The 23527-nt window shown below is 41.1% G+C and overlaps 1 protein-coding gene across 2 annotated transcripts in view; it reads left to right on the plus strand.

The window, feature by feature from the left end:
- Col4a3 (collagen type IV alpha 3 chain) overlaps window positions 1-23527 on the plus strand; it is a 138767-nt gene that overhangs the window by 102927 nt on the left and 12313 nt on the right. For both annotated transcript variants that reach the window (XR_003843853.1, XM_021197823.2), the window contains exons 32-44: window positions 91-258; window positions 1491-1580; window positions 1898-2032; window positions 8004-8102; window positions 8994-9083; window positions 9524-9663; window positions 11941-12067; window positions 14679-14759; window positions 15101-15199; window positions 16092-16139; window positions 18667-18852; window positions 19178-19308; window positions 23063-23135. Coding sequence is in view for 1 of the 2 variants with exons in the window: in XM_021197823.2 (XP_021053482.1) it covers window positions 91-258; window positions 1491-1580; window positions 1898-2032; window positions 8004-8102; window positions 8994-9083; window positions 9524-9663; window positions 11941-12067; window positions 14679-14759; window positions 15101-15199; window positions 16092-16139; window positions 18667-18852; window positions 19178-19308; window positions 23063-23135 (1467 nt within the window). In the remaining variant the exon portion in view is untranslated. The remainder of the gene's footprint in view (window positions 1-90; window positions 259-1490; window positions 1581-1897; window positions 2033-8003; window positions 8103-8993; window positions 9084-9523; window positions 9664-11940; window positions 12068-14678; window positions 14760-15100; window positions 15200-16091; window positions 16140-18666; window positions 18853-19177; window positions 19309-23062; window positions 23136-23527) is intronic.

The raw sequence follows: 23527 nt of genomic DNA on the forward strand, positions 1-23527 counted from the left end.
AAAAAAAAAAAAAAAAAAAAAAAAAAAAAAAAAAAAAAAAAAAAAAAAAAAAAAAACCAATCATTTCTCTGTTTGTCTATTCATACATAGGTAGAAGAGGTGATACCGGGCCACAGGGAGACCCTGGCATCCCAGGCATGGACAGGTCTGGGGTCCGTGGAGATCCTGGACCACCAGGAACACCAGGTCGTCCTGGTGAGATGGGACCACCTGGCCAAAAAGGATATCCGGGAGCTCCAGGATTCCCAGGGCCACCAGGTAGCCTTCTTTCTGCCACTGTCTTCTTAAGTCTCCTTCCACATTGCTCCTTCCAGGTGACTCTGTACACTGTATGTCTTTCCTTTTTCCTAGTATATTTTTCCTCCTAAATTAATTTTAAGAGAGCAGGGATCAAGGGACAGGAGGGTGGGAAAGTAGAACCGTTATATTTTATAATTACCTAGGTTACAGTTATTTTGGGCTGTGGAGTAATTTTTCTATGAGATACCAACCAGTATTTTGTTGAGGTTCTCACATTTAATTTCATAAGGAACATTGGTCAGTAGTTTTCTTGTGATAGCTCAGTCCTGCTTGGATCAGTGCTGGCCTTATAGAGAATAGGCTGGGAATGGGTCCTCCTGTAGTATTTCCAGAAACAGTCTATGAAGAATATAGCTACTTGATAGAACTCCCCAGCAAAGTCATCTGAATCTAGATTCTTTTTTTTTTTTTTGAAAATCCTTAAAATTTATCAGTCCAGGGGCTGGAGAGATGGCTCAGCAGTTAAGATCGCTTGCTGTTCTCCTAAGGGACCCACATCAGGTGGCTCATAACCACCTGTATTAACTCCAGCTCTAGGGATCTAACATCCTCTTCTAGCCTCTTCAGACACCCACACACATAATTATCAGTTCAATGTAAATGTATAATGCTTAAAAGCAGTCCTCCGGGGAAGAGACCAGAATAACTGCTTAACTGGTACAGTATGCTTTGGTGCCTCTTACTAGGCTTCTCTTGTGTGTCAGCTCTATTCCTGATACTAGAATCTATGACACTTCTCCCACAATAAGAAAGCAATCAAAACTACATGTTAAAAAACAACTTTAGGGTGAATAAGAACAAAGTCTGATGACATCCATACATGAAAATGTCAGACTAAAACCTTATCACTCAGTATGCCACATTAAAAAAAAATGGAAATCAAAACTAAATTCTACTAAGGTCTACAAAAGAATAAACAGAAGATGTACTGGGAAGAAGCAAAGAGGACAAATGTCACAGGGATTCGGGGCGCTCTGTTGTCAACCATGGTGTTATTTGCTACAATGACATTCAGACAGATGAAATTTTAAAAGACACCAATCCACCTCTTACACAAACCTGGTTATTTTCCTATTTACAAAAGGCCATCCACTCCCAGTTTCTCTGTCTACATTATTTTATTTTCTGGGATATTTTGTTTTTCCTATTTTATACATCCTGAAGTGCTTTGTGTCGATTTGTTGCCATAGGCGAGAAAGGAGAGGTTGGAATGATGGGTTGTCCTGGAACCACTGGCCCTCCCGGGCGTCCTGGGAAACCAGGCTCGCAGGGGCAGAGAGGTGAGTGGGGACATCTTTCTCGGTGGTATGAGGTATGGATAGCATTCACCTACTTAATCACAAAAGAAATGGCATTTGTTCTTTAAGAAAAAAATGGTTGTCAGTGAAGAATGCATCTGCTTTTTCTGTGTTCTGTATTCCCTTCCCCCATTTGACCGGAAACTTATTTACACCCTTCAAACTTACGCCAGCACTGTTGAGTGCTATGCGCTCGGGAACACACAGATTCGAAGAACTGTTTTATAGCATATGCATGCTTCTAACCTTTGAATTCTCCTGCACTATGAGGACCTGCTGTGGTTACTCCTGTCTGTCAGGTAGCCTCGGAGTCCCAGGAATGAAAGGGGAAAGAGGACGCCCAGGAGCCAAAGGCGAACGAGGAGAGAAAGGAAAGCCAGGGCCTTCCCAAGCAACACTCTTAAAGGGAGACAAAGGCGAGCCTGGACTTAAAGGTAAAGAACTGTTCCTGTTTAGAGTCGGCCAATTCTGAGACTAAGACTATCAGAGGAAAGCCCTTTAGTTGGCTGGGTTGAGTCACCTGCTCAGTCACACAGCCATTTGGAAGCTGCATGCATTCGTTTTTTATAATTTAGTTTTATATAAAACTAATTAGTTTTATATCCTAGTTGCTGAATTTAAATAGATACTCACTGATTATTTTATCTTAAGCCTCAACACCCCGTTTTTTGAGAAGTGTTTGAAATGTACATCTATTTCTCTGACACGCGCAGAGTGATGTTCACTGTGGCACTAGTTACAGAGACACCAAAGTTACAGAGGCAGCCTGTGTGTACTTCAACAGAAAGATGGACAGAAAAAGATTGGTGCCTATGCACAGGGGACTCATTTTCAGAAGATGAGAAAGAACAAAGTTAGGATGTTTGCAGGAAAATGGATTCAACCAACAATATCTATAACGTTGACTAATTCAGACTCAGATGAATACCACTGTGGTTGAAATTACTTAATCTCAGACCAGGGGTTTCCACTCCGCCTTTGATCATTCAGTTCCCAGATAAAACACACACAACTTTTGTATTTATAATAAGCCTTAATCAGCACTAGAGCTGGGCAGATGTCTACCCTCTAAGCTATTAGTTTTTACCTCCTGTACTGGTTAGTTTTGTGTCAACTTGACACAGCTGGAGTTATCACAGAAAAAGGAGCTTCAGTTGGGGAAATGCCTCCATGAAATCCAGCTGTAAAGCATTTTCTCAATTAGTGATCAAGGGGGGAGGTCCTTTGTGGGTNGTGCCATCTCTGGGCTGGTAGTCTTGGTTCTATAAGAGAGCAGGCTGAGCAAGCCAGGGGAAGCAAGCCAGTAAAGAACATCCCTCCATGGCTTCTGCATCAGCTCCTGCTTTCTGACCTGCTTGAGTTCCAGTCCTGACTTCCTTTGGTGATAACAGCAGTGTGGAAATGTAAGCTGAATAAACCCTTTCCTCCCCAACTTGCTTCTTGGTCATGATGTTTGTGCAGGAATAGAAACCCTGACTAAGACACCTCCCCTATCAATAACTCGGAGCTATGACTTGCCATGTTCTGCTTGTGCTGCTCTTGACTCCAGTGGTCAGCCCACATGGCCAGTTCTTAGGATTCTCGTACCCCATGGTGTCTTCTTCTCCTCCTTCCTGTTCCTGTTCTTTGGGGTCTCTCCTCAGACCCCAAGCCTCAGAATTAAAAATTCCGTGTTTCTCAGTTCTACCTAGCTATGGACTGTAGGCATCTTTATTTACCAATCGGGGATAACTTGGGGACAGGGGAAGAGGTTACATAGTGTCACTTGGGTCTATGTGCAGATTCTCTCATCCCTGAGGGCAACCAGGACTTGGGGGCCAGTATTTAGTATTTCATACCATATGTTTTCTCTCATGTGTGTATTCTAGTTTTATACTTATAAACACTACCAGATAGTGTATATGAAATTGAAGTACAACCAAAACTGTCTGAGGAAACACAGAAGACCAATAGGAGCAGGGGGATAAAAAGGAAAGGGGTCGCAGGGGAATCTGCTCAAAGTAATTATATTCTTGCATAAACATGACCTTTTGTAAATCATTATAGTAAAATAAATAAATAACATTATTTTCTTTTTTAAAATTCTCTGAGCCAGCCAGGTAACTAGATGTAATGGCATAAGCCTGTAATTTCAGCACTCAGGAGGCTGAGGCAGGGGGATTGTAAATTCTAAGGTAACCTGGACTACAGAGTAAGATCTTGTAGTAGAAGGGGAAAAGCCAAATTAACTGCAACAAAAACAGTATCTCTGGTGGAAATGGAAACCTCTGTTCCAAATTCTACTTTATTCTATTAACTACCAGGATAGATTTTTTTTTCTGATTGCATCAAAAAACATCTTCTCATGTTCAAAGTCCTTGGAGAATAACAGTCCAGAAAACATCTCTTGTCCTGAACTTTAGTCTTTCAGCATATGGTTACTTGTTAGGTGTGACTATTGGACTAAAAATCAAATCCATTCAAATTATTTCAAATCATCTGGCTTTTGCAGATGTTTTTGTTATACAATTTATACGACCAGTATCAAGCCAATTCTTAAAGAGGGCTCAAATCTAATCCTCTTGATCAGATTGGACCTCAAGCAACACTAAACAAACAGAATTTCTGGGTAAAAAATTACCTTTGAGAATAAACTCTTACCAAAGAGAAAGCATTAAAGAAAAAATTGTGGCTGCAGACCCACATTTTAGTGGAGAAAGATCTCATGTGGTTTAAGATATCAGGTATTCATCAATAATATTATTGTGTTTCTGTAAAAGTTTATTCTGGTAGACAATATGATATTATGCAGTATTTATAATAATGAATCTGGAAATGGGATTAAAGTTGCAAATTCTCAAACTGTAATATATATATGAATATATGAATATATATATATATATATTATTTGTGCTTGGCATACAAGCATTTACTCGAGACAAAAAAGGCTGTCATACCTCTGAGTTTAAGGCCAGCCTGCTCTACACAGCAAGTTCCAGGCCAGCCAAGACAACACAGTAAGACCCCGTCTCAAAACAAACAAAAACAAATTCTGCAAAGCCCATTGTTAGAAAGACTGAAAGTCTCTCCAGACATACCAAAGAGCTTCCTGGAATTAACATCTGACAAGCTCTGAAGGGAGACCAAATCTAAGAATTTTGCCAACAGAGAAAATGATCTTTGGGGAAAAGATAATGTATAGGACATACTTATTTTTTGATACAGGAAAGCTAGGAAGTAGTAGCTATCGTCTACTCAAGTGAAAAAAAAAATCTACTTAAGTGAAGGTATATGTTGCCACTTAGCATTTTTGACACATAGTTGAGGATCACAGATTGAACAAGAGCAAATGTGTTATCTAAGCCTTTCAAATATCTGCATGACTCATTTTTTAAAGTATTTTTTGAGACAGGATCTCACTATATAATTCATGCTGGCCTTGAATTCGTTATGTAACCAGGCTGGTTTCAAACTCAAGGTTCTCCTGACTTAACCTCTTGAATGCTAGGATGCCATGACACACCCACTTTTTTGAGAATCCAAATTTTACACACAGAGACATTCACTCCAAATTTGGAAGAGACGTTAAGGGTAAAAATCAATAGTAATCGTCATTACTTTGAAACATCTGAATGGAAAACAGACATATCTACAAAAAAAAAAAAAAAGAAAGAACAAATGTAAGGTAGAAATGAGAAACAGTATCCTATTTCATGAAGGCTTATGTAGCAAACATGTTCCAGTACTATTGTACGCTTGATAAATATCAACTCAATCTCACGAGCCAATACGCTGGCCGGCGATTGCTCATCTCATTTCCCACAGAGGTGTTGAGAGATCAAGTCACTCACCCAGGGTAGCTGTGAGAGGAAGCATCTGGCTCGAGTGGTCACACTTGTCCTTCCTTTGATATGCTGCTAGGTGTCTGGACCACAACTCCTGGAGGCAATAATTCCCAGAAGCAGAGAACTCGGCAAACATGATAGTCAGAGGAACCTCCAGGAATTGGCTTTGTGAGGGGATTCAGGAAAGCCCCTTGGATCCAAGGCTTTCTGAAGCTCCCATTCCTACTGGCAGTTGGTGGCCCCTGGAGGAGAGTGTCCTAGTTTACTCCGAAGAACAACAATTTGGGGAGGAAAGGGGTGATTTTGCTTACACTTCCAGTTCACAGTCTATCATTGGGGGAAGGGAGGCCAGAAACTGAAGAGGAACCTGAAGCAGAAAACATGGAGGAATGGTGGTTACTGGCTCCTCTCTGGCTTATATAACCCAGACCCACCTGTCTATGGTTGGTGTTACCCACAGTAGGCAGATCCCTCCCCCCTCTACCATAATCTCTGACAGACATGGCCACAGACCAACCTGATCAAGGCAGCTCTTCAGTTAAGGTTCCCCCTTCTTAAGTGACTCTAGTTTTATCAAATTGACACAACCAAGATAGAGGTACAGGTTTTTTTTTCCCCCAATGGTGTGGTCCATGATAACTTGCCCATGTTCCAGGGCATGGAACCATACACCCATGTATGTATGGGCAGCACTAATTAGACTCAAGGGATTGTTTTAAAAGGAAGAAATGGAGGAAAAAGAAATGGAAATTGGGAAAGAACTATGGAGGGAAGGGTATATCCAAGAGAAGTTGAAGTGAAGGAGAAGGGATAGCATCTAAATACATTGTATTCATATATGAAATTAAGAAATAATGAAGAGTTAGGAAGAATTGAACCTCCTTAGACTGTAGATGTCTCCAGCCATGTGTCACGTATGTGCTCAACACTTTTTAATATCTGTGGGTTAGACATTTTATGTCCTGAATACACATGCATCGCTTACTGGTCACAGTGAAACTTAACAGTTTGGTAGTGGGGAGGAAGCATTAGTGGAACCTAAACCCTGTTTCCATCCAAGCAGTAAATGTTAAGCTCTGTAGGTCATATGAGATCTCTGTTGTATATTTTCCTTTGGCTTTGTTTGTCTTTATAACCCTTTAACAATTTACATTGTTACACTGTTATTTTTTTTTTTTAACAAATCACCCTTTGCTCTAGAGCCTTATAAAATCAACCCAGGGCCTGTATGATGATCAGGTGGATAAAGTAAAAATGCTTGCCGTGTAAACCTAATGACCTCAGTTCATTATTCAGTCTATGTGAAGGAAGAAAGACCCAACTAAGTCCATACCTGAATGAAAGGATGAAATCAAGCTATACATAGCCTGCAGGCTAGAGCAAATGTACACAATGAACACTATACATGCTTAGATGATGACAAATGGAAAGCAAAGGTGAAGAACGGTCTAACTCTTTTACCAACCCTTTCTCTGCATAGGCTATTGTCTAGCCTGGAAATCGGGTCTCATCCTATGCTTTCTTCATCCAATTAGCCACATGTTCTCAATGCTCAGCAACAAAACAATCTCTCTTCCAGAAGGTCTGTCTCCCTTGTGTCACCTATTGTGCCCAACTGTATTACAGAACTTATCTCACTGGGTGGCAAGTGTTTGTTGCTCCACAGTCTCCTTAATTAAACATGGAAAACTTGGGAAGGGGAATGTGGCTTATTTTTGTTTCCAGAGCACAGCAACAGACCTGTCTGTTAATTAGATTCTTAATCCATATGTAAATAGGCCTATAAACAGGAAAAGGCAAAAGCCCAGCCAAAGGACAGACATGGCAGAATGTTCCATGTAGTTAGGGAAGTTTGTAATTGATTGCTGGTAAAGGAGTATTAGTGAATTTAAGTAAGTAGGAGAATAAAGCAATCAAAGTCAAGTTTTAGGGATAAAAGGGTGTCCTGTGATGTTAGTGAACTTCCTAGCCATGCAAAACTACTTTGAAATCCCAGTGCTATTGCTGGTTGGCAGTATGGTTCTAGACTGGGTCTTTGACTTATCCAATGCCTAGTAAATCCTAACAAATGGATTGAGAGTAGAATTGTTTATAAAAGAATTGTGTCATACACTGCTTTACTACAAAAAAATGAAGAGGTATTTAAGCTGCTAAATCTTAAAATATTGTGTGCTTGTTTGCAATGTCAGGGATTGAGCTCAGTGCTTTGCACATGCTAGGGACAGGATCTACCACCGAACTACAGTGCAACCTTTCCAATATTCCTTGAATGCATCTCATGACAATAGTTGCCTGATTCGAGCCACACACTGTGCTAATGGTTTCTAGACCTCTGTTCATTCAATTCCTCTAACAAAGGCAGAAGCCTGCACCTCTCTGTGCCCTTAATAAGAATGTGATGCTGTACTTCGGCAATAATGCATCAGTTTAGACCAGGGTGTGGATGAGTCTGATGAGCTTTCAGTTGGTTTCAGTGCTGGCTGAAACTCATGGCCACGTGAACTTTAGACACACACTTTACCATAGAGCCATGTCTCCAACTTCCTGACATCTGTCTTTAAAATCTGCTCTCTACCTTTAGGATTTGTCGGAAATCCAGGTGAGAAAGGAAACAGAGGCAACCCAGGGTTACCAGGTCCGAAAGGCCTCGAGGGGTTGCCTGGGCTACCAGGCCCTCCAGGTATGGCTAACTCTCCAATAGAAATTTCATGTTCTAAGCTTTCCTAGACCTAAATGTCACACAGCTTACTTCTAGATTCATTAGGTCAAACATAAAATCTGCCCGGAAAGTGTTCCAGGAGACATATATTCTAAATTAAGCCAAAGTAAATGTGTTCAGTAGCTGGTGGCGTCAATTTGTTCTAAATTAAACCAAAATAAATGTGTTCAGGAGCTGGCATCAATCGACTGATAAATATCCTACATGTGATTCCCTTTGTATACAAAAACCTTTTATTTTTAACAGAGATAAAAAAATAATAATAATGTCCTAGTCATTTTTGCTTTTGTGTCTTCCTTTCATAAACAAGTTATTTGCAAAGCAATTTTAAGCTATTCCAGTCTCCTATCCCAGGCCACCTCAATAGCAGAGTAACCTACATGGCAATTAACCTTCAGGATGCTGACAGACAGTACTGCAGAGGAGCCACTCTTTTCTGCTGATGTTGGTCTTAGGGTGGCTTTGAACAGGCCTAATAATAGGACTCTCACCTTATCCAGTTTCATCCTAAGTCCCCAGGCCTGTAGTGAGCCCAAGCTGAAGGCAAAAGAACCGTTAACCATTAACCAGCAAGCCTAGGAGTTCTGGACTTACCTACTTACAGGGAACACATGTGGGCCAGCCTAGGAGTTCTGGACTTACCTACTTACAGGGAACACGTGTGGGCCAGCTAATGGCATCCTGTTATTATAAGCCCTCAAAATCACAACAACTCTAGATTTTCTGTGCTTTGGATCGTTTTGATTTTTCATTTAATAGAAAGTTCTGTACCTATCTACCCATGCAAGCAGAAGATAGGTGTTGAGCACATAAACCCAGGGACTGGGTTATGTGACTCTATTTCTTCTCAAGGCCCTAGAGGAGATATGGGGAACAGAGGAAATCCTGGAAGACCAGGACCACACGGCATGCCAGGAAGCATGGGGAACATGGGAGTGCCAGGTAATGCTATCATCCTGTTATTACGAGCCAGCGAGCCCACGTCAGAACTGTAGATTTCCTGTCTTTCTTTCTTTCTTTCTTTCTTTCTTTCTTTCTTTCTTTCTTTCTTTCTTTCTTTTTCTTTCTTTCTTTCTTTCTTTTTCTTTCTGTCTGTCTGTCTCTCTCTCTTTTTCTTTTTCTTTTTTCTTTCCTTCTTTCTTTTTTTCATTTAATAGAAAGTTTATATCAACAAGCTTTGCTTTCAGACAAAGGTTCTGTGTGGAACCTGAACATGAGCGGTAACAAGATACATATGTTGTATAACAATCACACATTATATAGCCCAATATTTCTGATTCTGAAAAAGCATCTTCTTGGAGAATGATTCATACATGCATCGAGATGGTATACTTCCAGATCCTTCCTTCTCTTCTCTTACCTGATATCTGTCCTCGTTGCAGGCCCTAAAGGGAGAAAAGGAACTTCAGGACTTCCAGGTCTAGCTGGAAGACCAGGCCTGCCAGGAATCCATGGTCCCCAAGGAGATAAGGGGGAGCCAGGTTATTCAGAAGGTGCCAGGCCAGGACCTCCAGGACCAAAGGTATTTAGACCACTGAAACAGTTACATTTTGGCAAAGGTGGGGAGCCTTAAAATATCAACAAACACCAGATTCAATGTAGGAAGGAAAAGAAAAAAGAAATTTCTATACATTCAGGCAGCTATGGTTTTTGGTTTTGGTGGTGGTGGTATTTGTTTGCTTGTTTGTTTGTCTTAAACACATTCCTATTTATTTCCACAATTGAAGCTTTTTTATGCTCTCAATTTGGAAAATCTATTTCAGCCACTAAGAAAATGTCTCTATTCCTGCCACTTAAGTGTGCTCGCACAGGGGGCAGAGGTGACAGGCCCCCAAACTGACAGGGCAAGGTTTCTTTCCTCCAGATATAAAGTTTTTTGTTCTTGCTGTTCTCATTTGGAGATTTTGCATTGTAAATGCAAAACTCTTTGTCTCTCGTTAAGATAAAATAAAAGGCATAGAGTAAACTAGCTCTCCAGCATCATTAGCATCATTAGCATCATTAGGAAAGGAACTCCTAAACTGCCTGGATGTCTCCTTCTGTTAGAAGCTTCAGAAACATCTTCACTTCATTACGCAGGACGTTTTTACCTTGTGGCAGTGTTCTCCTTCAGAGCCTGTGTTCCCTCAGAAGGAGGTTGGCTATCAAAACTCTTTACAGGTGTGGCAATCACATGACATTTCAGTGGAGTTGCCTCCTCTTCTAGGTTCATTTCCTACAAACCTTTTTCCTGCACTTACCCTAAGAGTCAGAGATGTGAAAGTATAGAGTCGTTAACAGACATTCCAGGAAGCAGGGCTTTTTTTTTTTTTCTTTTAAGATTTATTTATTTATTTATTTATTTATTATGTACACAGTATTCTGCCTGCATATACACCTGCATAATAGAAGAGGGCACCAGATCTCACTATGGATGGTTGTGAGCCAGCATGTGGCTGCTGGGAATTGAATTCTGGACCTCTGGAAGAGCCTATTGACTGCCAAGCCATCTCGCCAGCCCCAGAGGCAGAGGGATTTCATGGCCCTCTCTGGAGAAATCTGTAGCATCCCGAGTGACCCACTAACCTAAATTGTATGTGAAGTACTTGGATGCATGTTTTTGTAAAGGGAAAAGATATTTTTCTGTCAGATGTTCAAGGGTTTAAGGGTTCAAGATGTGAAGCTGTTGCCTCAGAAACTGTCTCTTTGGAGGCAGTGGAGTAGCATCTTCTCTCGCACTTGAAGTTCCAGCACCTGGGAGATGGAGGTGGGATGAGCAGCAGTGAGTGTCAGTCACCATTGAGCACACAAAATGAAAGCCCGCCATGAGATCCTGTCTCAAGACGGCAACAAAACAAACAACAACAAAAAAAAAAACCCATTGCTATTATTATTTCCATTTTCTGCAGTAGCCATCAGAACAAGAAGGAAAAATTTTAGAAACTGCAAAGACTTGAAAAAAAACAAGATTTCATTACTTGAAGCACAATTTTAGGCTGTTTTTTTTTTTTTTTTCCAGAAAACTAGGGAAACACCTTCCACTGAGTTATCTTCTCCAAGGCAATCCCATTTGATTGGATTCTTATTCAGTCCATTACCAGCTCTGTCTAGATTCAGGTTTTTATAGGTAATAACCACACAAAATGTTTAGAGCTCTGCATTGGCCACAGGCTGATTTTTCTCAGGTTAGGGAGTCCTGGTAGGAGAATAATATATTCCAATCAGCCTTGATGGAAATTACGTTAAGTCACCATCAACCATGCATGATCTGAATTGTCATTAATATGAGATACAGATGTGACGAATAGTAAGTCAGACAATTTTTTTTTAACGTGATTGGCAGACACTCTTTTTAGCATTTTATCTGCAGGACACTTACCTGTTTAGCCTACTTCTTATTCCCTGTCAGTCACAATGTCTGAGATTTTTCTACTTGTGTGATTGTTTGATAACTCTCTCCCAGCTGGACTCTAACGTCCATGAAAGCAGGGGCTGTGTGCATCCTATATGCTATTCAGCCTGTTTTCACATAGGTTCAGGGCTGCTCTGGATCCTTTCTTGGCTAAATGTTGTTGTTCTCTTGAAACTCTTTCAGTGTGTTTTAAGAGAGAGAGAGTTGTGTTTTCATTCTGCATTGGGCCTCACAAAGGACAAGGCTAATCTATTCCTCACACATTTCATGGTGCTGACCTATAGCAAATACACAACAGGGATTGATAAGTCAATAAGTCATTTCTTGTTTGTTTGTTTTTTTTAATCTTAATCCTAACCACATATCCTGCTTATATGAGAACTTTAAAGGTGTTTGACTGAATTTAAGGGCGATCCAGGATTGCCAGGTGACAAAGGAAAGAAAGGAGAAAGAGGCCTACCTGGGCCACCTGGACGATCGGGGCCTGCTGGACCTGATGGAGCCCCTGGAAGTCCTGGGAGTCCTGGCCACCCAGGTCAGTATAAGAATAACTTTTATCTGCCTGACGTAATTGTTGCCTCCAAAGGCTTACTGCTCCTGTCTGCTAACCTAGGCCGAGTGCTCCACCCTTCTAGGCTCTGTACAATGTAATCTAGGCAATCTGTTGTTTTCAGCCTCTGAGACCTGCTGCTGAATAAGCTCACCCCTTCCTGGTTCTTTGTGATTTCTGACTGGCTGGTTCAACTTAACTGTTCTGGCTCAAAGCCTTTGATTCCTCTATTGGCCTCTGACTTTCGCTCTGTGTAGCCTCAATCTGGCTCCTTCTCCTTCTCTGGCTCATTCTGTCTTCAACTTGTCTCTGTAAAACTGCCTCCTTCTCTCTCTCTCTCTCTCTCTCTCTCTCTCTCTCTCTCTCTCTCTCTCTCTCCTCTTTTACTTTTTTTTCAAAGACTTATTTATTTTATGTATGTGAGTACACTATCATTGTCTTCAGACACACCAGAAGAGGGCATTGGATCCCATTATGGATGGTTGTGAACCACCATGTGATTGCTGGGAACTGAACTCAGGACCTCTGGAAGAGCAGTCAGTGCTCTTAGCTGCAGGGCCATCTCTCCAGCCCCCTCTGCCCTCTTTTAAATAGCCTAGGGTCACTTTTTCTACCACTCTGACATCACTTTCAAGCACAGGTGCTTCCTTCTACAGACTTAACTTTACCTTCCTTGTTTGGGATTGAAGGGATGCACTAAGGGGGTTCCTGTTTTCCAGCCAGAGGTGTGTGCTAAGGGCTGAGCCACACCACAACTAGAAACAGATTTTTCCAGTAAATCACACAATCCAGGGGTTCACAGTGCGACCAACTCTCCTACAACGGGGGAGCCCCGGCTTCTCAGGTCTGAAAGGCGGCAGCAGTGTGTAGGATGGCCCTTACCTTTTAGACTCACCTTCGCAAACCGAAAGCTATACGTTCTGGTGTGTGCGCCACAATTGTTTTGATTCAACTTTGAACTTCAAATTCTAGAGCACTAAAAAAAAAATAGTGAATGAGTTAGGAAGGGCCTCATTTTCCTGTTTAGCCAACTGAATTCCAAGCACCTGTTCTTGTAATCAAGAAGTCTGAAGTTCTGCCTCAACAAATTCAGCCTAGAGGCATGAAACAGTACTTCTTGCAAAATCTTAGGTTAGAACGACATAGCCAAGCTTCCAAACTAACAAGAGCGTAGACTGAGTGACTTCAGGGATGCCTGCTCTCTCACACTCTGAAAACCAGAACTCTGAGACCAAAGTGCTGGTAAGACTTGGTTCCTGTGAGACCTCTGCGCTGGGCTAGAGCCGTCTCTTCCTGTCTCCCCTTGTGTTTGCATTCTGATCTCTTACAAAGATGCCACAAGTGTTGGCTTAGAGTTCTCACTTTTAACTTTACAAAATATTTTAAATACAATTTTTTAGCTTTATTTATTCATTTATTTATTCGTTTATTTATTCATTTATTTATTTATTCATTGTATGTGGGGGTGTATGTGGAGGTCCGGGGGCATTGTGCAAGAACTTGTGGGAATCAGTGCACTCCTTCCATCGCATGGATCCTGGGGATCAAACTCAGGTTGTCAGGCTTGGCTGCAAGCTCCACTACCCACTTAGCCATCTTGTCAGCCCCAATTTTTGACACCATATCGCTAAACACAAGGCACTGGGGATTAGGACTTTAGTCTATAAGTTTATAACAAACATAATTCCACCTATAATGCTATTTCAATTCTTTATTTTCCCTGACATAATTCTGATCTGGTTCTTGCTATCCATGTTAACTTATAACAAGTGTTCATTTTGTTTTATTAAAAACAATTGCTTGACTGGAGATGAAATTCAGTAGTGTAGCATTTCCTTACATATACAAGGTCCTAGGTTCAATTCCCAACCCTGACAGGAGGAGAGAAAGAAAACAATGTATTTTTTAAAAAGATTTATTCATTTATTTATTTATTTAATGTATATGAATACACTGTAGTTGTCTTCAGACACTACAGAAGAGGGCATCAGACCCCATTACAGATGGTTGTGAGCCACCATGTGGTTGCTAGGAATTGAACTCAGGATCTCTGGAAGAACAGTCAGTCAGTGCTTTTAACCACTCATCGTCTTCTCCAGCCCTGAAAAAAAAAATGTATTTAATAAGTCTAAAACACACACACAAAAAAAACCTTGCTAACTATTAAGTTACAGCTGCAGGTTACATGAATATAACATTTAAGTGAGGGATTTGATAGGTTTGCAGTTAGCTCCTGATTTTAGCAGTTAGTCAGATATTGAGCCATTTGTATAAGGATCGAACCTAAGTTTTCAGGCTTGGCTACAAGCACCTTTACCCACTGAGCCATGTTGTCAGCCCTAATTTTTAAAAACCACATTGCTAAATACAATAGCATTCTGAATAGTTGGGTGTTAGAGCTCCAACATAGAAAGGAAATCACAGCTGTGTGGTTTCCAGAAGAAATGTTTTTCAGAACAGATGTCTGAGGTGACCTGTCAGGAATTTCCTTAAGGGCAGCCTGAGCACAGCTGACAGAAGAACTGACTGAGTAGCCAATGTAACTAACTACTTATTATCTTGGTGTTCTTTTTCTCTCCTCTCTCTGCATCTTTAGGGAAACCAGGTCCTGCTGGGGATTTGGGTCTGAAAGGACAGAAAGGCTTCCCAGGCCCTCCAGGAAGCACTGGCCCTCCAGGTATCATTTAAAAACCTATTCTACCCCTCTGTCTGGAGAAAACACACTTTCTCCCTGAGATTCAACTAAGTTTACTGTTCTGTCTCTTGCAGAATAGTGAGATTGATAACATTCCCTAATTGAAATATCTGCCAGTATCATGGTCATCTCAGGATAGTACTAATCTAGGCATAGGCTTTCGGGTGTTTTGTTTTGTTTGTACTATGAATGCAGTTCCACATAACTACAGTTCTGAAAACTCAGTATCTTTGAACACTTTCCACCTCTCTCCCTGGCACAGTAGGCCATCAGAAGAGGGCCCTGTCTTTGAGTGGCTTGGTTTAGGTTTCTGTCTGTTTCAGGCCCTCCAGGACTCTCAGGACTTCCTGGGCCAATGGGTATGAGAGGTGACCAAGGACGTGATGGAATTCCCGGACCTCCAGGAGAAAAAGGAGAAACAGGTACAGCCTGCTCTTCATCTATATATCCAAATTAATGTGTCATGTGTGTGTGTGTGTGTGTGTGTGTGTATATGTATGTGTGTGTGAATATATATGTATATATATATACATGCATTATATATTATATATTAATTGTATATGATATAGGATATATTTTTATATTGTATATACAGTATATATAATATATAAGTATATATAGATTATATAATTTATAGTATATATAATTCAATAAATAAAATATAACAGAATTCTAGATAATTATATATAATATATTATAAAATATTATAAATAAATTAAATGTATTTATAATATATAAATTTATAAAGTATAATATACAATATAAATTATAAATAAATATATTACATATAATTATATTTGTATTTTATTGTATATATGTATATTGTAATTATAATATATTGTGTATATTATGTTATAATAGATTATAATAGAATGTGATAATTATCATTGGATATATATGTATATGATGATACATGTAAATATATAATAATTATATAGAGAATATATATATATAATGTGTGTGTGCATATGTTTATGGAGTCACTCATGTCATAGCCATCTTGTGGAAGGCAAGAGGATGATCTACAGGGGTAGATTTTTCCTTTACCCCATATGGGTCCTGGGGGACTGAGGTCACATCATTAGTCTGAGATGTGTGAGCCTTTATCCACAGAGCTACCTCACTGGTTGCCTTTGATATTTGTTTTGCCCACTGATTTATGAATAGCATTTAATTCCATGTGGCTCAAGAAGTCTTCACTGCTAGAATGAATGGCCTCTGCCACATTCTCAGCATGTATCAACTGTATTTCCTTCACATATCGGATGTAATAAGATTAATCAAATGTTAATGTATCAAAATTACCTCTTACAGGCTTGCTGGGGGCCCACCCAGGCCCAAAAGGGAGCCCTGGTGTGCCAGGTAGGCATTTCTTCTTCCCTGATCATAAAATGCATGTTTCCAAGAGCAGTAGATACTTCTCTTGATTTGATTCATCAAGCAATATAATTTGGCAAAGTGAAAGATGCCCCAACGATAATACTAAATATAGTCTTAATAGTCAATTAAAACTATCATCACAATAAAGGAAACATTTTCAAAGCTGTGTCCTAGCCTATCAGATTTTCTTTTATGCAAGTCTTTGAAGATATTCAGATGTATTTGTGTTGTTGCTGCTGTTGTTAGTTGGTTATTGCAATGACTCAGCTCCTGAAAGAATACAGGTGGAGGTGGCTTCCCTGTGAGCACCCTTTCCTGCTGTTGAGGTACAGGGGTATTGCCATTCCCCACTTTGACTCCAGCCCTTGCACCAAGCTTGTGGTTCAAGTTGTTTGTCAAGGGCTACCCCAAACCTCTATCAACATCTGAGACACGACAACTTATCTAATATGTTCCTCGAAGTCTATGCATGTTTCTTGACCCACCACAGGTGTACCTTTCTCAGGCCAGTGTCATAGGAGAAGCAGAGTCCTTGAACACTTTTCCTTTCTGTCGAGAAAGAAGCCAAGAGAAACAGCTGATTGTTTACACCTTTTAGCAATCTTTATTATCCTGGCATGAATAGGAGTTTTTCAAGGTAGTAATTATGCTTTATTCATAACGAATGATGACATGAGACCCCGCAGAAGATGAGTTGATGTTGGAACTGAACAGTACTGGAGCTGGAGTGTGAAGCAGACAGGAGCTGCTCTTTCCCCTCCTTTCTTAAAGACTTGATGGTCCTTTTAGTCAGTCTCAGTGTTTGTACGCTGAGCCTTCCATCTCCTACGAGCATGGAGCCTTTCCCTATCCCAGTGTCTAGTTATAGAATTATATACAGAAGAAAAGCTTCAGTTCGTATTGTTAGGCTAAGCTCAAAACTCAGTGGAAGGGAAATGCTGTATTTACATTACTCTGCATTTGACTGCAAATAACATTTCAAAGGAAAAAAAATCACACCTTAGACCAAAATCATCATCATCATCAACAACAACAACAACAACACAAGCTTTAAAAATAATAAATAGTCCAGTTATGCAAGTAATTGCACATCTCGATGCTTCTGGGGTAATAAACCATGAAGAGTTCATCGAAACTTGGAAGATACGGATTGGTTTGCTTAGTTTATTCTCCCAGATCCTTAAGAGAACTCATATTAGAAAACAGAAAATGAAAGTTTAACAAAAATGTAATATAAAACCCATGACATGAGTACATGAGGTTATTGCTGAACAAAGACAGCACTACCGAGGCAGATGACACAAGCTGCAGAGGCAGCTGACACCCTCTGAGCACTTCCTTTAACAGCAGGAATTAGAGGCACCACAAGACTAAGGACTATGAATTCACTGAGGACAACACTGGAACATGCAATACTTTGATTCTCTTTCTCACCCTAGGCCTTTACTTCCTACCCAACAGTGACCCACCCACAACATTCCTCCAGCCAGCAGCCTCACTCTTCTCTCTCCTATACTCAAGCCACTTATTCTCATGAATAACACCAGTTGAGGATGTAAAACACACTCATACTTATGAAATAAAATCAATAAGTCATTTTTTAGTTACACACACACACACACACACACACACACACACACACACACACACACATGAAAGAGGAGGGGAGATTGTTTCCAATCCATATGACAACTTTTATCCAGGAATTTCAAAGCACAGTTTCTTGAAGATTTTCTGAAAGGACTGTGACATTTGGGGTCTTCTTTCAGACCTTTTGCAGACTTATCCCCCTTTGACTCAGTATCGTGGATGTGGGAAAGAATCAGCCAGGAGACTGAGCAGGATTACAACTTCCTCTGTGTCTAACTGGGCAACCATTCCAAGCCCACATCACTACCCTGAAGTTTAGCTTCTCTCTGCTCTGTTGAATTATCTGTAAATAATGTCACTCTAAAGTCCACCAAATAGTAACTGTGGCTTACATATGCACGACACTTTAGATCTTAAAATAGCATGCCTTTTGGCTATATGTTAGGTAAATGTTTTTCAAACAGCTGAGCTGGGACAGGAGTATTTTTACTTTTAAAATAAGACAATGAAAGAGCTGAGGAGACAGCTCCGTGGCATGAAATATACACTATCTGTAATATCAGGACTGGGAAAGCTGAGACGTGCAGATCCCTGGAATTTGATAATCAGCCATACCAGGCAAATCAATGATCTCTAAGTTCACTGAGTGAGCATTTAATAAATAAGACACAGGAGCGCACACACACACACACACACACACACACACACACACACACATACCCCAAATAAAATCAGACAACAGATTTGTAAAAAATATAGTGATTTTGCCTAGATTAACACCTAGTCAGAGGAAGACCTATAGATCTATATTTTTGTTCTCTAGCTGGTTTTTTTTAAAAGAAAATACATTATGAATCTTAACATTTTCAAAGAAAGTGCCTATATTGCTGTAAACCCAACTGAGCTTTCTTCTTTGCAGGTGCCAAAGGAGACAGGGGAGTTCCAGGCTTGTTTGGTCTTCCTGGCAGGAAGGGGGCCATGGGGGATGTTGGACCCCAAGGACCCCCAGGCACTGCTGGACTCCCAGGGCCACCAGGTCTACCTGGGGCAATTGTCCCTGGCCCAAAAGGAAACAGAGGTCTTCCTGGCTTAAGAGGAAATCCAGGTAGAGTGCTTCCTTTCACAAGTTGGAATGGAAGTGGCATCAGATGTGTTCTTTCTGCCATTACCTCATGGCTTCTTGTGTTGCCCTGCTCTTCATTTCTCTCTTATCCCTGACTGTCCTCAGGGAGATGTAGTTCCTTCCTGCTTCTCCCCTTGCTCCCCTGGCATGTTCTCCATCTTTACCACAGCCCCACCTCACAGCAGCAAAGGAAAGGGTGTTCGGGTAATAACAAGGTGTGGAGCTTGTGTTCCATTTTGAAAGAATCTATGACAGAACTCTCAAGAATCCCTTACTGGCAACTCTGATGCACTCCTTGTGAATCCAGGCGAGCCAGGTCCCCCTGGACCTCCAGGACCTATCGGAAAAGGCATAAAAGGTGACAAAGGATTTATGGGCCCACCTGGCCCCAAAGGTCTGCCTGGAACTGTAGGGGACATGGGCCCACCAGGTTACCCGGTGAGTGTGGAATGTTAATACAGTTCTGCCTTGCTGTTGTTGTTATGCTGCAGTCATATTGTATATATCAGCACTGGTCACACGTGCTCACTTATTGTGAACCGTACTATTAACTCTGATGAACTGACTGCTGCGCATGATCAGCTGCACCTGAATGCAGCACACATTCACTCTGTATGATACCCCTGTGTACTGATGAGATGCATCCGAAGTCCCACAGAGCCCAGGAAATCAAAGACACTTAAGGCCTACAAAGATTTCACCTCTATAATGCCTCTAACATATGGGTGCATGGGTGTACAACCTCTGACTCTTGCTTATTTAAACTTTGAGCGTGTAGGGAGAAATCTAAGTACCTAGTAGTTGATAAGTGCCCTCCAATAGCCTCAAATCATAGTCATTGTGTCCCTCTATTAATTTGCTTTCAAAAATTTGCTATCTGTAAATATGTACACACATCATCATCATCATCAAATATTTAAATGTATCTTGAATTTCTTCCTATTATTATGTACCTGGTTCTGGCAGATTTAGTTTCCTTGCCCATCAGCCTTACCTCGAATGTGAATACACCCTAGTCTGACAGTACTTCCTTTTAAAACAAAGCCAGCTTTACAAGTTAACAGAAATAAGAGCCAATTCCGCCAGCAAGTATCTAAGGGAAGGAAGTATCTAACTGAACTGTACATTGCCATTTTAGGACTTCAACCTAAGTTTCCCTTGGGCCACTCAGCTGACTCATGACCACAATGGTAATAACACACTGTGCTTAGAGTCAGCTGTGCTCACAAGCCTTTTCTTCATAAAATTCAACTTTGTTATTGTAGAAATAATATGCCTTCCCAGTAAGAAGAGGAGAAAACTCTTTAATAGCACACATGCAGCCCTGGCTAATACCCAAGAGAAGCCAGCCTCTAATAGAATGTTTTATTATTTTACATATACCTTAGGCTTATACATTTCATAGAAGCTATCATCTGCCCTCCCCCCAAGTAAACTCTTAGGACCCAGCTCCGGGTTACATTTTGAACAACTTAAACAGAGACAGGGAGACTATAGATCTAGCCAGTTAGGCAAATGGGAGATTTTTACAACAAAGATATTGCTCGAATGATTTTAAGCACACCAGTGTCCATTCTCCAAGTAGCTGCCTCCCAGGTTCATCTTGTCCAGCTGGCAGAGTTATGCTTTTCTCGAGAAGAGAACCAGGGGCTTTATGGCAGGCCCCCTGTGAGCATCCTGTTGGAGGCACCTTCTTTGGGGACAGGCCTGATAGCTGGTCAGTCCTGGTGAACAATTACATCCTCAAACTATAAACTTTGCTATCTCTGTCAGGCCTGGCTAGCTACTTATCTTTGGAGTATTTTGGAGGCAGCACTTCCTCAGCTAAATTCCACTTTGTGTGATTAATGTCTCCTAAGCAAATCTATTAATAAATCCTTCATAACACCAATTTTGTTACTTTGAGTTTCTCTTACACCAGTATTTCTTGCATATTTTCCTTGCCTAGCCATTGTGCTTGAGATGTTAAGATGTTTGAGATGTTAAGTGTGGAACTTTCATGTTTACCTCCAAGGACGCCACTCGGTTCTTGTAGGTCCAGACTCCCAGGAGCCCAGCCCAAGACCTCTCATTTCTGAGTCCCTCCCTCACCCTCTACCACCTCTCCTGAATTCTCTTAGAAACAGATGTTGAATAGATGGATGTGGTTCAAAGCTCATTCTGGGGTGTACCGCGTTGTACCCTTTACTCTCAAAGGGCATAGTCTAAAATGAAGGAGACAAATACTGAAACTCGTCCTTCTCATGCTGTGTACTACAAGGAAAGGTGGGGGGCTGAAGGAACGCAGCGAGGGCTCCTGTCTTCCTCTGTGGGATGCGCTCAGAGCCTGTGTGAGGAAAGAAAAACATCAGTTATCCAGGGAAACAAGGGAAGCAAGGTAGAGTAGATGCTGAGAGGAGTTCTCCAGAGCCTAAAGATTCACTGTATATGTGTGTGAGGAGTACAACTGGAGGATTAGGTTGAGTGAGGACCCATCCAGAGGAGACCAGAGGACTGAAGAGTTCAGGTCATGAAGGTCTCATTCTCTAAAGAAGCAATATATCACCGCTGGAGAGATGGAGCCATGTCTCAGAGCACCTGCTGTTCTTCCAGAGGACCTAGGTTCAGCTCCCAGCATCCACACCAGACAGCCCATAATCACCTGTAATTCTAGCTCCAAAGTTACCTAACACTTCCCATTTCTGAGAACACCTGGGCTCATGCGTGTGTGCGTGCATATACACACACACACAATTAAAAATTAAACCTACAGAGTCAGTACATCAATTATTCACTCATGATGCGTGTCAAGTCTCCTCTACACGTTGAAATTAATCCTTTATAGAACTTGCCTTTGTTTTGAGCACTCACCAAGCTTAAAACCTATTCTGATTGCCCTATGTAGCAGACAGTGTGACCACAAAGACATGGTGGAGATATCACATGAAAATACAGACTCTCTATCACCCAGCCCACAAGTCCACCTCTAACACCCTCACTAGGGGGTAAATATGGGTTCTGGGGCATGACCGTTATTAGGAAGCACGTGAAACTCCTTTCAACTCTTTCGTGATTTGATTTCTAGAATCTACTCTTTGAGTTACTATGCACCTCCATCCAATCTGTAGATGTCACCCTGGTAACTCTCTGGTGCTTTGGAAGTTGTCATTACCGACCTGGTGACTGCACCTAAAGTTCTTCCGAGGACACCAGCAGATAGAAAGTCTGTAAACAAGACAGCTCTTACTCCTTCAGGTGCTTTTGGGGTCATTTCCAATGGAAAGATGCTTATTCTTGGTGGATGTCCTCTCTGTCTGCATCAAATACTCCCTTTCCACCCACGAGCTGAACCTGGTGTCTGACTCTCAACTGCCTTTTACTAAAGAAAATAAGACGGTTACCAGAAGCCAGACAGTCCCTGATCAGATGGCTGGCTCCCTTTCCCTTCCCTCTTCTTGTAACCACATACCAGTTCATCCCACCAATTGAATTACTGTGTTTTTCCTCCAGAGGCAACCTGGCTCTAAAGCAACCTTTGTTATTCTTGGCACCTTTTTCGTGAGTTTTAGTTCATTGTTCTCGATAGCATTCTGTCTCAATTCCTAGGAACAGTGTGAAAGTGGGTCTGAGGTATTGATCTTTTTGGAAGCCCTAATCCCTCTCTTCTCTCATGGCTGTCCTTCAGTGTCACAAGGCTTCAGCAGCCATTAATGTTAGCACCTCCTACTCAGTAGGCTCAGTCTCTTCCCTATTGCTCTTTCTGGTCCCATCTCTAGTCTGTAGATCTCCCACCACCCTCATCAGGAGTAATTTAGAACTCTGCTAGCTTAGCAGAATGACACTTGGATTCAACAATAGCTCTATGGTCTTTGCAATAATTACAGGTTAATTCTCCCAGAAATGACCCCAAATTCATGGCAGTTCCATTTAAACACATTCAGAGTCAAAGCAGTATCCACTAACATCGGATGGCAAGTTTGCTTATTCACATGATGGGGGGAGGGGCATGCTTTAAATGGTCCTAGGCAGAGCTCTAGGGAGCATAAAAGCTAAAGGTAGGCAGAATGCTGAACTAACAGGTAAAAATGATGTCAGTTTCACCTTATTTTTATCCAATATGGAGTCATATTTTTTGATTAAAAAATAATCTGTCATGAGTATTATATTTTTCAAACTTTGTGGTTCTGCTCTTTTCCCTGTACTCAAAATATAGGGAGCACCAGGTACCCCCGGCCTTCCCGGTGTTAGAGGTGATCCAGGATTCCCCGGATTTCCAGGCATAAAAGGTACTGTTTTGACACCATTGTTCTTATATACAAATACAGTAATTGCCGCTCCAATCATATTTGTAAAAACCTCATATCACATTTGATGAACTCCTATGGCCACCAGAGATGGTAGGAGCAAAACAAACAGGACCTCAGTGTGAGGACCTACTACCAGGTTTCAGTGTGGGGCTAGAACACCGAGCCCTGTGGGTTCAGATGAAAACTGCAATGGAAGAATGGAAATTATAGGATGATTAGAGACCATTGAAAGTTTTACTTTTGGGATTTTTAAATGTATGGGAATAAAGGATGACATACTACATCAATACTGATGGAATTATTTTTAAGTTTTGGTCATGTACATTTAACTTCATAATTTGGGAACCTTAAAAAAATCTTTTTTTTTTTTT

Source organism: Mus pahari, chromosome 5 (genome assembly GCF_900095145.1).
Source record: "Mus pahari chromosome 5, PAHARI_EIJ_v1.1, whole genome shotgun sequence".
In the NCBI taxonomy this organism is placed as follows: domain Eukaryota; kingdom Metazoa; phylum Chordata; class Mammalia; order Rodentia; family Muridae; genus Mus; species Mus pahari.